At 44.3% G+C, this 21,377-nt stretch overlaps 1 protein-coding gene across 1 annotated transcript in view; it reads left to right on the top strand.

Moving 5' to 3' along the window:
* The window catches only part of LOC121282099 (beta-arrestin-1-like), a 62,128-nt gene that overhangs the window by 21,477 nt on the left and 19,274 nt on the right, over positions 1-21,377 (top strand). Inside the window, exons 6-13 of the mRNA XM_041195563.1 lie at positions 20-216; positions 2,244-2,303; positions 4,557-4,624; positions 8,130-8,265; positions 15,208-15,292; positions 16,538-16,610; positions 17,906-18,043; positions 19,780-19,863. Of these exons, the coding sequence (XP_041051497.1) occupies positions 20-216; positions 2,244-2,303; positions 4,557-4,624; positions 8,130-8,265; positions 15,208-15,292; positions 16,538-16,610; positions 17,906-18,043; positions 19,780-19,863 (841 nt within the window). The remainder of the gene's footprint in view (positions 1-19; positions 217-2,243; positions 2,304-4,556; positions 4,625-8,129; positions 8,266-15,207; positions 15,293-16,537; positions 16,611-17,905; positions 18,044-19,779; positions 19,864-21,377) is intronic.

The following is a 21,377-nucleotide window of genomic DNA, read 5'->3' as shown; positions in this document are numbered from 1 at the left end:
TTTTCCCATATTTAAATAGCTTATGTGTTATTAACATGCGCATTCCGATATGGACGTGAAGATTTGGATGTCATGGACCTTAGTTTCCGGAAGGATATTTACAGTGAAACAATCCAGGTCTATCCGCCAGTTACAGACAACAAAAAGCCACTGACTCCACTGCAGGAAAGACTGGCTAGCAAACTGAAAGGGAACTGCTACCCTTTCATTTTACAGGTAGGACTGTAATGGTACGAAATGGTCCCCGTTGCTATCAAAAAGGGAAACATCAGCTCTGATAATAACTCTAAGGTGGGGGAGAGCAGGGGAAGACAGAATGCCCAAAAGTATGGGGTTCCCAGATATCCTGTCAAAATTAACGGCAGGACATCTTCTTTGGGTATAGCCTCTCAGTTCTGGTATCATTTTAGCAAATCTTTTTTTTAACACCTTCTCCAATGCCTCTATATCATTTGATAATATGGAGGCCAGAACTGTGGTCTAGGTGTGCTCTAGCCAAGGTTCTATACAAGTTCAGCCTAACCCCAGTTCTATTCCTCTAGAAATTAAACCCAAGTGCTTTGTTTGTTAATTTATAGCTTTAGTAAATGGCACTGCAACTTTTAGTGACCGGTGTATCTGTACCAGTTCCCTCTTTCCCCTGCTTCATTTAAACTCTTTGGTCTGGATTTTAGCCTGGAGGTGAGTTCTGTGCACTGAGGGTGTTGTTCAGAGGTGGGGACATAACAGGTTCTCTGAACGTCCTGCAGAATTTCACAGTGAAGCTGCTTTAAGTGGGGTTCCCTCCCACAGGCAGCCATATTGCTAGGCCAGAGGCCTTGTGTGGGCTGTGAGAGCATACAGTGGGATTGAAGGAAATCCAGGGGAGGAACCGGGTGGCCAGGGGTACCTGACTGTGGCAGGCAGCTCACATGGTGGTCCATGGCCCCCAGTTGTGGCGGGTGGGGGGTATTGTTCCCGCTAAGCTGCCCAGCGGTTAAAAATAGAAAGCATGTCAAAATGACGCCACGCAGCCTCATTATAATATTTAAATGACCAACCCTCTTCCTGTCAGCGGGGTTGTCTCTGACTCCTGTCCTGCCTCAGTCAAAACCGGAAATGGGTGGGTTGAAGACGGGTTCAGTTCCTCTTCTAGGTTTTCTGCATTTCAACCTTGGACCTGATCTCCCAGCCCACCTGTTGCTGGGAGTTAAGTTTCAAACGGCATTTTCTGAAGAGTGTGTGGACTCATAGAATCAGAGAGTGGTTACAGTATAGAAGGAGGCCATTCAGCCCATTGTGCCCTCCTTATTCTTCTACCAAAATGCACCACCTCACACTTAACTATATTGGAGTTCAATAGGCCAATCATAAGCCTATTGTGCAAGTTTATTAATGTCTTCCTGTACTTTGTTACAGTCTTCACCTATGTTAAGCACAACCTGGTGCAATGCCTTTAAGCGATAGCAGCATGCCATCACTCAAAGGGGAGTGTGGTTTGTGATCCAGTCTCACTTTGTTTCACTTTGGCCTATGAGCAGAACACAGCACACACAGCCCTGCTGCTGATATAAGACCATAAGACACTGAAGCAGAAATTAGGCCATTCGGCCCATCGAGTCTGCTCCGCCATTCAATCACGGCTGATAAGTTTCTCAACCCCATTCTCCCGCCTTCTCTCCGTAACCTTTGATTTCCCCTTACCAGTCAAGAACCTATCTATCTCAGTCTTAAATACACTCAGTGACCTGGCCTCCACAGCCTTCTGATGTCTTCAAGCTTTCTATCCATGCTTATATTTTCTAATGTGCCTACTCTAAATAAATGAATCTACAATGTGTTTACCCAATCCTTTATGAGTGATTGTTCCTTTTATATCACTCTAAAAATGCGACACATCCCAATATCTAAAACCTATTTTTATAGATAGTTAAGCACATTTTTAATGGAGTAAATTACCTCAACTTCACCTTACTATATATCCTCTACTTTATGCAGGAACTGATGACCTTACTCAAGGCATGTTAATAATCTAAAATTAACTACTTACATCCACAATATCTACGCATCTCAGCATTTTAATCTTATTTTCTCTGGTTAAGACCAGTTTACCTCTGTGATTCTAGACTTACAATGGCTGGTAAGAGTTTTCAAAACACAGCCTTGTTGTCACAATTAAAATGAGCTATCTGTTATCCCAAGGACTGTAGCCCAAAGGTTATATTGAAATTTGGGTCACTTTGAAATAATTAATGTCTTCCTAGATTCCTCCAAACCTGCCCTGTTCAGTCACCTTGCAGCCAGGGCCAGAAGACAACAGAAAGGTAAACATGCATTTTCTGTCATATCACGCGGCTAGATAGATTGGACGGAATAAATACTTTCCCATTGACAATGAAGGAATGTGGGATGGGGATGAAGAATGGGGCTGATCTTTAACCTCCATCTGCAATAGGCATGAAGTTCACTGAGTGACCGCGCCTCCTCCTTAACGTCAACACCAGGCCGTCCCAGCCACTATCCTTTCGCGCCAGTTTTGACTGCAGACTCCAAATGGGGGCTCTGCCACAGCTCAAGGTGGCAGATCGGCCAGATCCCACACCAAGCCCTGGCCAGAAGGTCGGGTCTGGGGGATGGGCGGGAGTGGTTGGGGGAAGAGACTGAGGGCGATGATTCTGGGCCGAGGCTTTTCCTGGGTCCAAAACGATCAAAATGAAAAGTTTCCTGCACCCATTCCAAGGGCAGCCTCCACCTTCCCCTTTAAGGACCAGGGATTAGGATTCATAAACTGCACAAGTTGGTGCAGCACTCTTACCACCCAACTGCACCTACAAATTGGCCCCAGATCTGCATAACTAAGCAGCCCTCTGTTTCAGGTAGGTTTGTTGATCACTCAGTCTTAGCCCTGCAGAAAAGTTGCATCAGGCAAATGCTGGGCACTAATAGGACAACTGAGGTACATCATTCCTCAACCCCACCCCACTCCCCCCCAACCAATTTTCTGGTACGAAATGAATGGTCAACAGTGGACAAATGCCCCCAGAGTCTCTATGAACTAGCAAGATTGGGAGAAGCGCTAAGAGCAGAAACAATTTTAAAAACAGCTGAACAAATAGCTTCACCAACGGAGAACAGCATCATGCCTTCACTATAGTCACAAGGTCTCCACTAGAAACGAGGGAAAATCATATCAATTGTCACCACAATCCTCGGTTACGCAATTGATAGAACATTGCCTGTACCTGTAGCTAAAGTTATGACAAGCCTGTGCGCCCCGATACTTTCAGCAAGCCACATATTCAGGACTCTTTTGGAACTCTCAGGGTTTTTTTTATGAAGGCAGTCTTTCAGACGCTTGGGACAGAATTTTACCCCGGCGGGAATATACGGTCCTGCCTGAGTCAATGGACTTTTGACCGGCTGGCCGCATTTTACCGTACATCTGTAAAATTCCAGTCTTGAAGTTTTCGATCAGCTCGTGCTCGTTTTCATGTTTGGAGCGTGTGTGAAAACTGCGCACAAGCATTCCCGAAAAAATACTACAGAGCCATCAATGGGCAAGTGACCGGAGCAAGCATTTAACAACACATCATGGCACGACGACTGTCAAGAACTAATGGTCTCTCGTCCCCTGGTTTTCCCAATCTAGCTTTCTCTTTCCCTCCTGATGGTGTATCTTTATCCCGGGTTTCAGCTCAAAGAGTGTTGATCAGTTATCAAGTATTTAACCCAAGTCACATATAACCTCAGGCACTGAGCTAGCCTCTTTCCTGTCAGTGGCTTTGAGGCCGATGGGACCAGAGATATATTTAGGGACATAGAATCATAGAATGGTTAAGGTGCAGAAGGGGGCCCTTTGGTCCATTGTGTCCATGCTGGCTCTCTTCAAGAGCAACTCAGCTAGTCCCCTTTTGAAAACCCTGATTGAATCTGCCTGCTGCAAACTCTCAGGCAGTGCATTCCAGGTGTGTCTGTGTTAAAACCTTATCCTCATGTCGCAGTTGCTTCTTTTGCCAGTCACCTTAGCTCAGCGTCCTCTGATTCTTGACCATAAAATGTATCCATGGTGGAATGTAACTCACATGAAAATGAGGGAGAAATGGCTGCCGGTAGGAAGGGATTTAGGAATCTTCCATACGAGTGTGACCCTTTACAGTGAACAGCTCAGTGGAGTCATTCACACAGAGCAACAGCACCACCTGCTGGTCAGAAAAAACATAACAATCCTGTTATGCGTGGATGGTAGAAAAAGCCGATCATTCTCCTTTAAAAGGGATGAACATTCATCCTTTGTATTTGTTTCTTCTGCCTTGAAGTAGGCTTACCTCTTGGTTTGAGTGACAGAATGGTGGTGGCATTGAAAACTTCTGGTCTTTACTATCTGGTAACATTCAGAGCGGGCACTGACCTCCCTGCATTTGGCACTATGTCTCTCTCTCTCCACAGATGCTGTCAGACCTGCTGAGTTTTGCCAGCAATTTTTGTTTTTGTTTAAAACATTGAACTTTGTGTTTTGGTGTCTTATCCTTCTCCCATTTAGCTTCAACTAAAAGATATGTTTTTTGCTTCTGTTACAGGCGTGCGGTGTGGACTTTGAGGTGAAAGGATTCTGTGCAGATAACCTAGAGGAAAAGATTCATAAAAGGCACCTTCAACTTCTAACAATTGTCACTATAAGTGCAGGAATGGCTGTTTGCTCCAAAAAACCGCTCTTTTTTTTCATTCATCTCAGCTCTTTTGCATCACAGTAACTCTCTGCACCCCTTTCTTGCCTGCTTCTGTTGCCTGTGTAATCCGCTAACCTGTCAGTGAACACCCCCCCTTATTTTCTGATGAAATCTCTTGCAGCTGAACCTCATCTTCAGTTCACCGCCTGCATGCAGGCCCAGCCCACAGTGCCACAGCCTGCACCACGGGTAGGGTAAGGGGACAGGCCCCAAGCCCATCCCAGTCAGAAAGAGGGTCAAACCCTCTGCTGGTGGCACAAATCCGATCCACACTGGCCATCCGGCCAACAGAACTAGCCGCCCCCATGAGGAGACGGAGTTGCTGTGGTAACGCACACTTTTACATGCATGCTGTAGCCTGGAGCCGTGGATAGCGATGGTAGAGGCTCCAATTTCTTTCCATCACATGGCTGACCAGAAATTGGAGACGTGTGCCTGCCGCTTTCCTACCCACCCCCGACCTGTTCCCCCCAATATTACAGTAAGTGACAGGCGGCCTACTTGTTCTTGGGCCTATTGAGGCCACCAAGTGGACAATTAACTACCAGGTAATGGCTTTATTCCACCTCCTGCCCTGCAGTTTCCCAGTCTGCGGGGAAGATGGGAGATTGGTGAAAAGCCTGGCATCTTTCACTACACAGGCTGTTGGCAGGCTGGAAGATGGGGGTACCTCCATTTGGGAAATTTTCTGTGCCCATAGGGGGAACCCCCCCGCCCCCCTCCCCCCAAGGGTGGTGCCCACTTTTTGTCCCCTCTCCCCTCTAACCTCACTAACCCAAATCCACCCACCTCCTCCCCTCCCTCGCGGGGGTCTCCCATCGTGCCCCCAAACATCTCCAGACTTACTTCATTTCTTCCTTGGGACCGCTTGTAGTCCCAGCAGTGGCCACTACCCTTTTCTGGCGCTGTTGGGATTATAGAGCTGCAGGTCAGTCAGGTTGGCTGGTAGCTCTCTGGGCCGGGATTTCCCGTCCCTGAGGGATGGATAGAGGGCCAGTGATAGGTGGAGATTGCCAAAGATGTCATAGACCAAAGGACAAATGGGTGTTGACGGTAGTGATATTAGCTAAGGAATGTGCTAGCAGTGACATTAAGGGTAGAAAGCAGGATGAGCAAGGTACAGATAGCCCTAGTGGGGTTGGGGGAAGGGATCGAAATAGACTAAAAGGTAGAGATAAAACAATGGATGGAAATACATTTAAAAATGTGCTGCCACCACCCTGCTCTCATGCCCACATGTCCATCCTTGGCTTGCTGCACTGTTCCAGTGAAGTTCAACGCAAACTGGAGGAACAGCTCCTCATCTTCCGACTAGGCACTTTACAGCCTTCCAGACTGAATATTGAGTTCAACAACTTTAGATCATGAACTCTCTCCTCCATCCCCACCCCCTTTCTGATCCCCCTATTTTCCAATAATTTATAAATATTTTTCTTTTCCCACCTATTTCTATTATTTTAAAATTTATTTCCATCCATTGTTTCATCTCCAACTTTTAGCCTATTTCAATCCCTTCCCCCCAGCCCACCCCCACTAGGGCTATCTGTACCTTGTTCGTCCTGCTTTCTACCCTTAATGTCACCATTAGCACATTCCTCAGCTAATATCACCACCGTCAACACCCCTTTGTCCTTTTGTCTATGACATCTTTGGCAATCTCTTCTTTGCCTCCACCTATCACTGGCCCTCTATCCAGCTCTACCTGTCCCACCCCCCTCAACAGCTTATATTTCACCTCATTTCTATATTTCCTTAGTTCTGATGAAGAGTCATACGGACTCGAAAAGTTAACTGTGTTCCTCTCTGCATATGCTGTCAGACTTGCTGAGTTTTTCCAGCTATTTTTATTTTTGTTCCTCCTGAAGGGGGTTCCATTGTTACTCTTCACTTCCAATTTTGTGTGTCATCTTCTCACTTTAAAATTATGCCATATATAGCAATGTATCCTTTTTGTACCAGGCCCTAAAAGGGCATTGGTGACCATGGACTTCCATTGGATTGGTCCATGATTATTCTTGGCCATGTCCTGCGGTGGTTTGCTGTTGCAGTATGGTTGACTAAGAAACTCCCTTGCCCTTACTGCCGGCCATCAGGCTTATCGGAAGGATTTGCAAAACGATACTCAACCTGTTTGGCTGTGTTATGAATGCACCTTCCGTGGCCATTAAGTCCTGAAATGGGACATGAACCTTCTAGCCCAGAGGTAGGGACACTACCCAGTGTGCTACAAGACCATCTTTATGTGTGTATACCAGTTATTGATATATAACAAAAAGGACAATGGCCCTAATGCCACTGAATCCCTCCAGCCTTGAATTGTTCCCTGCTATTTTCTGCTTTTAGTCTCTTAAACAATTTTATTTCATGCTGCCACTGCCCCTTTAATCTTTGAGATGAAAAAATAGCAGACTGACAGCAATAGATTTGAATAACAATACTTTAATTAAACCTCCTTCTTCACATAGGGAGAATGACAATTTTTATTTCCAGTTCCAAACAGATTTGCATCACCTTAAGACTCACCTGAAAACCAAGTATTAACTGTTCTCAGTACTCTGGCCTAACTTCATTTTCATAATTATTCACAATTCCAGATGAAACCTCAGGTGGGTTTAGGGGCATTATCCTTGGTAGGAGAGGAAATTAAAGTTTAAAAGGATGGGATTAATTAAAGGGAATTGTGAGGGAGTAGGACAATAGTCAAGTAGAATTGCCATCGGCATCTTGCTTCTTGAGTTCTCTGCCCAAAGGCAGGTCCGACCAACAGCACCACGATCTCTACCATGGGTAGGACGAGGAGGTAGATTCCGAATCCACCCCCAGCCAGTACAAGGATCAAACCCCGTAATGTTGGCACCAATCAGATCCACAATGGGCATGCAGCCAACTGAGTCAACCAGCTCCCTAAGGGGTCTGAGTTGCTTTGCCCAACATGCACTTTTACATGTCTGTTGTAGTCGGGTGCTATAACAGTGATGGTAGAGACTCCAATTTTCTTTCCATCACATGGTCAACCAAGGATCTCTCCCGCTCTTACCACCCACCGCTGGCGTATGTTGGAAGGTTTTGCAGATCGATAATCAACCTGTTTGGCCATGTTATGAACATGTCCATCAAGTCCTGGGGTGGGGTTTGAACCGGGAGCCTCTGGCACAGAGGCAGGGATACTACCCGCTGTACCACAAGACCTCCAGCCTCTTACTATCTAAGTTCAAATATTAAGGATGGTCCACTTGAACAAAGTATTCTACAAACAGTTGTTGTCTTTGAAAATTATATATCGGGAGAAACTCAGAAAGCGAAATAATAATGTACAGTTCTTGGTGCTATGCATTTTATTCACCTCAGTGAGTGTGGATCAAGGTTAACTGTAATTTTCTATGGCAAGGTGAAATTAACGAGCCACTTTGTTTCATGTGACAGGAATTCGGTGAAGCTGATTATCCGCAAGGTGCAGTACGCACCAGAGAAAAGCGCGGTGCAACCCAAAGCGGAAACGACTCGGCAGTTCCTCATGTCAGACAAACCCCTGCAACTGGAGGCATCGCTTAACAAAGAGGTCAGTTCTGATCACCTCTTAGACAGAGGTTACATCAGCAAATTGGATGGCATCAACATCATCTTGATTACGCCACTGGATGTCCACCATATTGTCACAGCTGTGCCCCGGTTTGTACCACTCAACATAAGAACATATGAAATAGGAGCAGGAGTAGGCCATTCAACCCCTCGAGCCTGCTCCACCATTCAATAAGATCATGGCTGACTGATGTATTTGTGTTTCGAGTTCTACATTCCCATCTACGCCTGTTAACCTTTGATTCCCTTCACTAACAAGAATCTATCCACCTCTGCCTTAAAAATATCCACGGCCTTCTGAAGCAGAGAGTTCCAAAGTCGCACAACCCTCTGAGAGGAAAAATTTCTCCTCATCTCTGTCCTAAAAGGACGACCCCTAATGTGAAAACAGTGCCCCCTAGTCCTGGGCTCACCCACAAGAGGAAACATCCTTTCCGTGTCCACCTTGTCAAGGCCGTTCAGGATCTTATACACTTCAATCAAGTCACCCCTCACTCTCCTAAACTAAAGTGGAAACAAGCACAGCCTGTCCAACCTCTCCTCATAAGACAACCCACTCATTCCAGGTATCAATATACACGTCTGTAATTCAGAGGGCTGGTGGTTCAAGTCCCACTCGAGAGGCTTGAGCACAAAATCTAGATGATATTTCAGTGCAGTCCTGAGGGAACACTGCACAGTTGTAGGTGTTGTTTTTCAGATGAGATGTTAAACTTGAGGCTCTGTCTTTCCTCACAGTTTGTAGTAAAAGGCATCCTGGTTCTATTTTGAAGGAGAGTAAAGAATCCCTGGTTGTCCTGGTCAATTGTTGACCCTCAAAACAAAAATCACTGGAATTGATTATTGGGTCAGTATCTTATTATGGGAGCCTGCTGTGGACACATTTTCTATATTCCAACAGTGATAACAGTTCAAAAGTACTTAACTGACTGGAAAGTACTCTGGGGCATCCTGAGATAATGAGTCCCTCTTTTCTAAGCAGAACGTTTAAGGCCAATCAGGCTTGTGTTTGTTCTTCCCACAGGATCAATTTTGACCCAAGATACAGAGAAGCTGAGCCAATAGTTGCCTTTGACTGCTCCTGTGTGGCTCTTGGTGATGGGTTACATGCCACACACTGACCCTTTGAGCCAGAGAACAGTCTATCACAAGAGTGGAGCGCAGAGCCCGTTATTGGGTCAATCATTGCTGCATTCTATTCTTTCCCACTAGTTGCCTCTTTCATTCAGAAGGGGAAGCAATAACAATGCAGGGCACCATCTGACATTCAAGGGTTTTATGCCCTTGTCCCACCCAATACCTTACCTCTGAACATTGTCTATCTGGCATATTAACCCAATTTAATATTACTTCCAATATCTCACATATACAAGATCCTGAACAGCCTTGACATGGTGGATGTCAAAAGGGTGTTTCCTCTTGTGGGTGAGTCCAGAACTAGGGGGCACTGTTTTAAAATCAGGGGTCGCCCTTTTAGGACAGAAATGAGGAGAATTTTTTTCTCTCAGAGGTTTGTGCGACTTTGGAATTCTCTGCCTCAGAAGGTGGTGGAGGTAGGGTCATTGGATATTTTTAAGGCAAAGATAGGTAGATTCTTGTTAGACAAGGGAATCAAAAGTTAACGGGTTAGATGGGAATGTGGAAATCGAAACACAAGAAGATCAGCCATGACCTTATTGAATGGAGGAGCAGGCTCGATGGGCTGAATGGTCTACTCCTGTTCCTATTTCTTATGTTCTTATGTTCTTCTCACACTGTCAGGCTCAGGAACCCTGCAAGAATATACAAATGGAACAAGATAAAGACAGATAAAATCTTTCACAGTCTAATTTTTTGGAAAATGTAATTACGTTTATAAAAAGCCAGAAGCAAAGAACTAAAATAAACCTTTTTAATCCAATCAGTGGGATGGAGGGCAGCGCTGGACGATCCTTTGCTAAGTAATAATCCCTCTGATATTTGCAGATTTTCCCTAGTCCTACACACCCAATCCAGACCACAGTGAATGTCATTTAATCCTAAATATATTCAAGTCCTGATGAAAGTACTTTTAGTCATTTGGTGGTGCAGAACTTGAGTATTGCTGGGAGAAAGAGATATGTCCAGGCTTTTCGTCTTGCGCACATCAGGACACTCGCAAGAATACCAATATAAGGGGGAAAACAGCATATTTATACTGTATGTGAAGAGAGTGCTGATTGGTTGACAAGTGGAGTTGCCAAGGAGAATGCACCACTGATGGTGATGACAGTTAACTGTCAAGCATTGTTTGAAATTTAAACCAGGCAGCTTGACCCTGATTGGTCAAAGCATTGCCCTGAGGAATGAACCAGAGAATGGCTGTCTCTTATTTTGTTTAGCTGAAATAGGCACAATGTATATGCATGTTCTTTCTGTCTGCAAAGAACAGGGCCCTGTGTATTAATATATGTAGCTTCCAGTACAGGCAAATGCACCACACTGCAAGCCTGGCTGACAATCTTAAATCGGTGGTCAGTGTAATTCTTAGCACATTGAGGATCATTTAGCAAATGTTGTCCAATCTCAGAATCACATCTAATGTTGGACATTATGTTTTGAGTTTTGTAGGCATGGGCTGGTTGGAATATGGTGCAAACCAATGCATTGTCATGAAATATGCTGCCATTCTCTACAAAGAGTTCCTGGCAAACACAAACTGGATACAACACTTGTGCAGTGGGCAGACTAGACAAAATACTACACAAGTTAGGGATGGGCAATAAAACTGGCCTAGCCAGTGACACACATATCCAGTGAATGATTCTTTTCTTTTAAAGAATCAGTCGAGGATGTGCTATGATTTTGGGCCTGCTCCTTAAGTGGCAATAAACGCCCAGGGGGCACCTAAATTGTTAAAAAGTTCCTTGGAGTTCATAAGAAATGACATTTTTTTAAAAATAATGATGAAACTAGTGGCAGACATACTGATCAATTCATTTATTTTGATTTTACAAGATGCTAGCTCGCTGAAGAAATAACACGGCTTTCTTCATGACATAGCATCCATGATTATATTAGTATTGCCAAACCTTATGCCATCATTTTACTAAAGGCAGGGTGAGGACACAGGTCCAAGTCTACATTAGCTGGAATGGCGATTGAGCCCCAGGTTACTGGAACTATTCTAAACCAGACGCTAGCCAACTGAGCCAACCAGCCTCCCAATAACATGGCACTTGTAATTTTGGAAAATAAAGATAGATGTGTAGAGGCCAGAGAAGGTGTTTCAGCTCCATCTGGCTGGGTATTTGAATCTAGAATTTCATTAGACTTTTAAGGGGGCAATTTTAACTGGGAGCAGGTTTAGGCTCACTTGGTGGGCAGGGTGAGAACCAATGAGCGGAACCTTCCCAGTCCCACAAAGGTGGTATTGAAGACGGGACGGGGAGAAAACTTGCAGATACGGGCATTAGGCCAACAAGCCAAAACAATCTCACCTCCAGGCAATCTTGCTGGAGATGGGTGCTTTCTTTTCCTCCTTCATAAGATGCGTGTGTCATTGTCAGGGCCAGCATTTGTTGCCCATCCCTAATTGCCCTTGAGAAGGTGGTAGTGAGCCACTGTGATGGAATCTGTGGTTTCAAAGCTTGTATTTTCTGAGACAGACCCTAATTAAAAACAGAAACTGAAAAGGGAACCCAAGAAAAGGAAGCAGAGAAAGGAAACTGAACCTCCCAGTTTCCAAGGAAGTGAAAACTGAAGCTGAGATTGGAAACCAAAACTTCTGGGGAGACTGAAACTGTTTGAGACTATGTAAAGGGACACAGAGCCATCCGAGTCCAATATTAGCAGTTGTTGAGTCCAGTGGTGCAGTACAGGTAAGCTGAAGGAGACAAGGGCCAGATCCAGAAGCTGAGAATAAGTTGCTGTAGCTGTGTCTGTTACTTGAAGATAACTTTGTTGGATCTATACCTTCCACACCGAATTGAGGAGGTTCCGCAGACACGTGCCAATTTTGATGGAGACCCTGCCCGTGGAACTCGGGTTGATTCTGCACTGTTGTCAGCTGGCGATCAAACTGAATCCAATAAGAAGTGGAGCTGAAATTTTTCGTGAGGAAGACAGAATTTGAAAGGACTTTGTGACTGAGGTTGATGAGCTATTTACTGTGTGGGCTGCTGAACCAATTTGTAAGATCTGTCTTAGTTGTATTTGTTCTTGAATGTGTGATTTATAGATTATAATCGGCCACAATTTGCCTGTTAATTCATGTTAACATATGGTGATTCTGGTTTGGGGGCAAGCTAAGACAGAATTTAGCATTTGCCCTGATTGACTCTTGTATAGTAAAAATTCTTCTGTTTTTAAACCATGGAATCTCATGGCTTCATTCTTTTAGTAAATCATTATTTTTTTGGATTTCTTTCTTTTAAAAAAAAGCTGCTAGTCTCTAACGAGATCATACCACCACCTTTTTAAACTGCTGATGTGGTGCAGCTACACCCACAGTACTGTTAGGAAGAGAGTTTCAGGATTTTAAACCCATGAAAGAAAAAGAATAGTGTGTATCTTGGAGGGGAACTTGCAGGAGGTGCTGTTCCCATGCGCCTGCTGCCCTCTTAGGTGGTACAGAGTGCGGATTTGGAAGATGCTGTTGAAAGAGCTTTCGTCAATTGCTGCAGTGCATCTTGTAGATGGTAGACATTGCTGCCACTGTGCATCGCTAGTGGATGGAATGAATGTGTAAGATGGTTGATGGGGTGCCAATCAAGTGAACTGCTTTGTCCTGGATGGTGCCAAAGTTTTTGGGTGTTGTTGGAACTGCACTCATCCAGGCAAGTGTGGAGTATTTCATCACACCCCTGACTTGTACCTTGTAGATGGTGGACAGATTTTGGGGAGTCAGAAGGTTAATTACTTGCCACAGAATTCCCAGCCTTGGACCTGCTCTTGTAGCCACAGTATTTATACGGCCCATGCAGTTCAGTTTCTGGTCAATGATAACCCCAGGATGTTGACAGTGGGGGGATACAGCAAAAGTAATATCATTAAATGTCAAGGGGAGATGGTTAGATTCTATCTTGTTGGAGACGGTCATTGCCTGGCATAAGTGTGGCACGAATGTTACTTAACACTTATCAGCCCAAGTCTGAGCGTTGCCTGGTCTTACTGCATATGGACACAGACTGCTTCAGTATCTGAGGAGTTGTGAATGGTGCTGAACATTATACAGTCAACAGTGAACATCCCCACTTCTAACCTTATGATGGAAGGGAGGTCATTGATGAAGCAGCTGAAGATGGTTGGGCCTATAGCTTGAGGAACTCCTGCAGCAATGTGCCCTGTGACTGAGATGATTGGCCTCCAACAACCACAACTATCTTCATTTGTGCTAGATATGACTAAAACCAGTGGAGAATTTTCGCCCTGGTTCCCATTGGCTTCAATTTTTCCAGGGCTCCTTGAAGCCACTTGGTCAAATCCTGCTTTGATGTCAATTGGCAGTCACTCTCACCTCAACTCTGAAATTCAGCTCTTTTGTCCATGTTTGGACCAAGGCTGTATGAGGTCAGGAACAGAGCGGCTGCGGTGGAACCTGACTGAGCATCAGTGAGCTAGTTATTACTGACTAAGTGCTGCTTGATAGCATTGTCAACGACACCTTCCATCACTTTGCTGATTATCAAGTGGAGGCTGATGGGACAGTAATTGGCCAAATTGGATTTGTCCTGCTTTTCGTGGACAGGACATATATGGACAATTTTCTATATTGTCTATAAAGATGCCAGAGTTGCAGCTATATTAACAGTGGAAGTGGCTACCCACTTGGCATCAGTGAATAGCCAATAATTAATATATAGAAGGCTAATGTGGGCAATGGATAGGACTCTGCTAGGATCTTCCTGGTATCAGAGGGGACTCCCACTGAGTGTGGAACATGGCAGCTCAGTGAAAGCAGAATCCAAGGGGCTATCGTAGCTAGACTGTCCATGCCCCCATGTCGGGGCAGCAGGCAGGAAAAACTGCCCTCTCATTGGGCCTGCAGCCCACTGCCCTTAATTAGATGGTGGATGCGAAGGTGGCAATCAGGAAGCGGCCTTCCAGAAGATCACGCCAACTCCTGACAACAAACAACCACCATAAGATTCTGCACAATGTCTGCTGTCCCTCATCCCACCACCATCAATTTAACTTCTAGACCTCGTTTCTAACCACTAGACAAATGTCCACTCAAAAGGGGCTAATAGAAGCAGCAAGGTGCCAACTGGTAAAGATTGGATGGCGTGGCGGTCACATAAGCACTGAGGTAAGTCAGTGGGGTTGCAGTGTCTCACAGTTGGTCAGATGTGAAGCCCGGAGCAGCGGACACTCAGTCTTTACATGTGGCCTCCTTGCTCCTAATTACTAGGCTCGTAAAGTTTAACCCTTACCTTACTGGTCATCTTCTCCCTGCAGACCAGATTTCACTCGGCAGTCAGTCAGCAGTTAAAAAACAATTGGAACCTAATGAGCCTAGAATCTCTATTTTCTTGTATTTATGAGGCTCCCACCTGACCTGGGAGAACTAACGCCACCTAAAAAAATGGGCTCTGTCAAAGTGGCAGCAGGCAAGAAGTTTCCAGAGGTAATTTTTACTGCACAGCCCTTTCTGCCATTAAAATCAACCCCTTATCTCCACTGCTATCTAATCGGTACTTTTCAAAGGTCTAAACTTCGCAGCCTGCTGTATAAAATGTACAGAGTCAACAGCATCATGTAAGCTGAGTGTGATTCTTTTACAAAAACAAAAATAGCTGGAAAAACTCAGCAGGTCTGACAGTATCTGTGGAGAGGAAGACAGAGTTAACGTTTCGAGTCATCAGAACTAAAGAAAAATAGAACTGAGGTGAAATATATGTTTTTGTTTCAGATTTCCAGCATCCGCAGTATTTTGCTTTTAATCTTAGTGATTCTTTTACAGATGTATTACCATGGTGAACCGATCGAAGTCACCATCCACATTAACAACAACACAAGTAAAGTGGTGAAGAAGATTAAGTTATGTGGTAGGTGCAGCTTCCTGATTTGCACAATTGTGTTTGTTTTTCTGTGAGAGTACTGATGTGCATGGTGTAAGACAAGAACCACAATTTTAACTCACACCATCTAGCAGTAGCCAAGAGGCCAGTTAACATGAGGGTAGTGACACCCACTGTGAACCCGCTGCTTTCCTGTTATGTCCAGGTGTTAACCTGCTCTTTTGAGCAGTGAAGAGCACGTGCAGTAAGGAAGTGAGGTCCTACTTTAAATGTGCAGATAGGTTCCCAATGTTGTCATCTGAACCCCATCTGTCATAAAGGCCTGAGAGAGAGGAGCTGTGAATGCCTCTCCGTCCAGAGCTGTTGGAAGGGTGATTGTGGGGCCAGAAGAGGTGCAGCTAGGTAAGTAATTTATTTTGATTTTAGGCATTCTGCGGGTCAAGAGGCGCAGAGCTGCTCATCCAGTCCTCACTTGGTCCCAGCTAAGCGGCCCCCCCAGACCACCAACCCAAACCTGATCATGTTGAGCATTTAATAATCTGATAATGGGAGTATAAACAGCCCCCATAGTGAGTGGCCTTTGGCTAATGTATTATGTAGCCTCAATGGGCAGCCTGGCTATATATAACCCTGGACTTGTAAACTTTATTAATTGCCTCACAACATTCCCTACATGTCAGTTTTAAGTTGCCTGAGTCACCTTTTACTAATTATGCTCCATTAGTCATTTGGTTGTACAGAGCCTGAGTATTGTTGAAAAAATACATTTTGTCGAAGCTTTTCATCATGCACTCATCAGGACATTCGCCAGAATACCCAATGTCAGGGGAAGCAACAACTTTATACTGTATGAGAAAAGAGTGCTGATCGGTCGGCAGGCAGACTCTGCTTGATAGAGGCGTTGCCGTGGAGAATACACCAGTTAAAGCATTGGGTTCAAAGTGGGTGTCCCTACCTTCATCCATTTTGCTATAATGTTGCCTACTGTTTTGTCCCACTAAGGTGCAACCTTTTGCACTCGTCACTAAATTACACTTTGTGCTCTAAAACATTCTCCCAGATAGTTTAGGGGAATTAGAACATTAGCAGAATCAAACATATGAAATATTGAGCCAGGAAAAGGATGCAGGGAGTATCAGCTGCAAACCTAAGAAGGAAGTGTAGTTTCAACATTTGATTAGCTAGTTCATATTAGAAAGGGCATTAATGGTATTGCGCTGTGATTATTCCCTATGAACTACTGTGAATTTCATTGTCCTTTTGTCTCATCAGTTGATCAGGTCACAGATATAGTCCTCTATCAACTTGACAAATATGCAAAGACAGTCTGTTCGGAAGAACCAAAGTAAGTTACGGCTGCATTGGGAAATGAATCACGTCAGTGCTCTGTGGGAATGTTTGCATGTCTATTTGTATATATGTGTATATCTACACATATATATGTGTGTATGTATCTTTGTACACTGTCGTGTGTGTGAGAGACATTGCATTGCAATTAGATGCACCAATGTGTGAAATTTCAGTAGTGGAAATATAAAGAGGTGTAGCACCAGCTTGATTTTCATCTCAATGTGCTACACCAAACGTTATCAGCTTTCCCTAGGTTGCTGCATGGGAACAGAAGTATAACAGGTGGAGCTCACATATGTCCCTGCAGAAAAAAAGAGGAAAGAAGAAAGAGAAGGAGAGTTGGATTAGCTGAAATTAGTCATCATCAAGTGAGGAGTGTTTCCACTTTTATATACCTGGCGAAAGAGGGGGAGGAGCTCCCAGGAAATTCCCAGCATTCCTTTTTGGGGGTTCTTTAATCTTTGTGAAATGGAGGTGTCCGGAGTTGTCTGCCACTAAAGTTTTCATTCATTCTAATGGTGATTGCCTTATCATTTTTACCAACAGAGCCATCAGAATTCTATATCTAATTTTTAAAGTCCGTCTACTGAAAAAAAGTACCAAGAAATTGATAGATGTGATTGTCTAAGCTTGTTCCTCTGAATGACTGAAATGCAGATTCATGGTCTCTATTCTTAGCCTGTGTTCAGAGGGATAGGAATTTTATGTACATCAATACATGTTGCTTGGGTGAATATGTTTAGACCCGTGCACGTGCACACGTGTGTGTGTGTGTGTGTGTGTGTGTGTGTGTGTGTATGTGTGTGTGTGTGTGTGCATGCAATAAGCATAGGCTCTCTTTTCTCTGCTTTAATCTGAGTGTCTCTGTTACTTCAGTTCCCTAATTAATGGCTCACGAATTTCACCTGTACCACGATGGGAACCCACAATGGAAAATATGCAAAGAGAAATGGAGGGAAAATCAGGGGATCACTTTGGGTCATATTAATATAGCTCTCAGCGACCAGTTATTGAGTTGTATTGGGAGCTGACCTTTGCCTGCCCTCTAGCTGGACAATGGTGTATGACATGAGGAGAAAATGATTAATAATTATTTTTTTTTTAAGTAGCACTGGAGACCACACTGCTAGTGAAATATGAATGTTGTAGTTCTGACTAGTAGACTGATTATACAAGGAGGTATTGCATCATTGCCCACCCAACCTATTTTGAAAATCATTTGTAAACGAGCCTTTGTTTAACATTGTAGAAGTGTTTCAATTTCACTGTGTAAATTGTGTGTGATTCCAGTGACACTGTGGCTCCCAATTCTACCTTCACCAAAGTTTACAGCCTCACCCCTAGTCTGGAAAACAACCAGCAGAAACGTGGCCTGGCCTTGGATGGCAAACTCAAACATCAGGACACAAACCTAGCCTCTAGTACCATGTAAGTGCCGTGATTGATTCCTGTTGTACACTTCACAAACAAGAAGTGCATTAGCTCACACAAGTACAGAGTCCAGTTTTAGAAGTTAAGTAGTAATCTAATCCAGAATGCTGATCAATGCCATACAGATATATGGTAATGAATTTCAGCAGGATAATTAGGATTTTTTTCCCTCTGCCTCATCATGTGCAACCTTTAGTTAACAATGAAATCTGTTAACATTCTGTCCTGTCTCTCCCATTGTCCCCCTCTCAATCCTGCTGTCTGACCACCAACTTAACCCTGCGCTGTTATCTCCACACCCTTCTCCTTCACAAGCCTGAGCCTAGTGTCCCATCATTGCTTCAGGTCCGACAGTCTCATCCCTAAACAATGTCTCACTCTGTCTTATCCCTGCCTAATATCTGATCCATCCCAACTCCATCCCATCACAATCTGAACCCATCAGCTATTTCCCTTCCACCTTAAGCTTGCCCTTTTATTCGGCCTAACCAAACCCTTGCCCAGGGACTCCACAGCATTACCACGATCCAGCCTGTCCCCTTGTCCAATGAAACGCTCCCTAATCCCCTCAGACCTGTCCGTTTTAAGGTGTGTTAGATCGAATGAGATATCATAAAATGTGAAAGAAAATGTAAGAAATAATTTGCAATGTATCAAAGATAGTAATGACAAAGTTAGACTTACAGAAAATAAACACTCAAACATCCTGTATACTGCCGCAATGAAGGGAATTTTCCAGGCTTTTTCTGATGTCAGGATCATCTTCAGGCTTTGATTGCGCTCTCTGCAGTGGCATGCCTTCTAGTTCATTCTTCTGTAAGGCGGACAATTAAAAATCCACCATTGGGAGCCCTATCCAATAGCCTCATTGTCTGTGGAATTGCCTTCCCCAGAAAGCAGTGGCGCCTGGTTCATTGAATATATTCAAGGCTGAGTTAAATACATTTTTGGTCAACAAGGAGGTCAAGGGTTATGGGGGGGTGAGTCAGGAAAGTGGAGTTGAGACCACAATCAGATCAGCCATGATTTAATTGAATGTCCGAGCAGGCTCGAGGGGCCAAATGGCCTTCTCCTGCTGCTAATTCTTGTGTTTTTATGTGCTTACATCTTGCCAGAGAGGCCGGCAACCTTCACTGTGTCTGCAGCAGGAGTGCTGCTGAGGGGAATGCAGCAGAGATGGAGGGATGTATCGAGGCACCGTCAGTACAAGGGGAATGTCTACCATTGTATCACCTCCAGCATAATCGAAGATGTCAGGCTCCAGGAGAACCTCATGCAATGGCGAGCTCCTGCCAGCAGCGGGCAGCAGCCTTGCCGTTTTCTGCCAGCAAAGATTAAAAAGCCTTGAATTCTCGGGCTGCTGCATTCTCCCTCCTGTGTAGCCCCCTTCTCTAAGTTGTGCAGGCGCTGATACCACAAGGGGCCCGTGTGATGCTGGAAAATTTGTAGTTGGAGGATTGCAGTATTCATCCACCTCAATTGGCTTCCGGTTGCTGTCGGACGTGTTGCTGACATCAAACTCAGCCTGTCACCGGGAAAAGCAGCCGGATGCAGGAACGTGTTGGCAAACCGGCCCAACGCATATTTATCTCACTTTGCTCGCCCGTGCAACTTCTAAACCCACCTCCAAAGGTCTGGTAAAAATGTTCCCACATTCTGCCCACTCTGGTACAGTCCCCTTTTCAAACCACAATCACTTTCTCACCTGTGCTTTTAATTCTGAATCTTGATAGGCTCAGACCAGGCCTGGATAAAGAGACCCTCGGAATCCTTGTGTCTTACCTGCTTAAAGTGAAGGTGATAGTCTCCCGGGGAGGGTAAGTAACCTTATTTCGATCGATGTTGCAGCCTCTTGCCAAGTGTGAATCTACAAGGGGTGGGATAGGTTAAGTATTTCGAAATAAATCTTTTGTTAGATTGGATCATTTCTGGATTAGGTTTTAAACTTTCTGGATACAATCCTGAAAACAGATTGCTGGCAACCCTGACTTTAATATTTGCTGTTGCCTGATACACTATAAGAGTGGGTCCCACTCTTATTCAAGTAAAAAACCTTCCGTTTGTACTTTTTTCCTCTTTTCAACTTTCTCTTCTCTTCTCCTGAATGTACTGACTGATGTTTGGCACAGCTCCAGGGCCACTGGTGCCTCATTCATGTAGCCATTCGTCATAAAGCCCAGACCATGAACTCAAGCAATCCATTCAGCCATTGGGGCACCCTGTCAATCCACTTACCATCTTCACCCTGACAACCATCCATGCAAACATCCCTTTTTCATGTTTAAAGACAGCAGAGCCTCTCAGTGCCATGGGTCTTTATTGAACTTATCTCAAATGGCAGCCTCCAGTGAGCTTGCCTCATGGCAGAGTCCCATGACTACAAACAGCCAGACAGGACATGTAGAACTGATTGTATTTCAAATCCAAACATCCCCCTTTTCAAACCAAACAAAGATGCTAACATCCTCCTTTTCCTAGTGAACAAAAAACAAATTTGCATGCTTGATCATGTATAACTGTGAATTTCTGTGTGAATTCTGAGCTGTCTTCTCTGCAGCATTTCCAGGATTTTGAAACTTTATTTTATCCCACTTCTGACACCATGCTTTGTGTTTAAAGACAGGGGAGCTTCTCAGTGCTTTCTCATTGTAGGTCTTTATTGAACTGATCTTAATTGGCAGCCTCCAGTGAGCTTGGCTCATGACAGAGTTACATGACTTCAGAAAGCCAGATAGGACATATAGAAATGATTGCATTTCAAACCCAAACATCCCCAGCAGTGAATAGTGATTAGCTTTTCCACTCCTTGACCCAGTTGTAACACTCTTTAATATTATCCCAGCTGAAGCCATCTCAGCACAATTTCAGCATAGGACATGATCTCTCCTTGGCATTTAAGGGGAAGTAGGACAAGCACATCAGGGAGAAAGGAACAGAAGTTTATATTGATATGGTGAGATGAAGTACATAGTGTTGGAGGAGACTTGTGCAGGGCATGAACACTGCCCTCTTATTTGAACTTGCAAAGCACCTAATGCCTGCTTCTTGTCTTTTGTTTGTTCTTATCATGGGCCATGCATTTCCAACTGGAAATGGGAAGACACGTCCTGCTCACCACACTGAGGAATCCAAGTAATTCATGTAAAATTGGCTAACACATGGATCAAATTCAAAGTCCATATCTGTCATCTATTTAATTATCAATCATGTTTTTTTGTGTTCTTATCTCTCTTTCTGTTTTTATTTCCTCTCCTCAGGATCTTGGGAGACCTCACTTCAAGGTCAGCAAGATTTCACCAATATCAATATTCAATGATTCTGAGCATTGCTT

The sequence above is a fragment of the Carcharodon carcharias genome, chromosome 9 (genome assembly GCF_017639515.1).
Source record: "Carcharodon carcharias isolate sCarCar2 chromosome 9, sCarCar2.pri, whole genome shotgun sequence".
NCBI classification, from domain to species: domain Eukaryota; kingdom Metazoa; phylum Chordata; class Chondrichthyes; order Lamniformes; family Lamnidae; genus Carcharodon; species Carcharodon carcharias.
The sequence above is the reverse complement of the archived record's forward strand: the minus strand, read 5'-3'. Positions and strand labels throughout refer to the sequence as shown.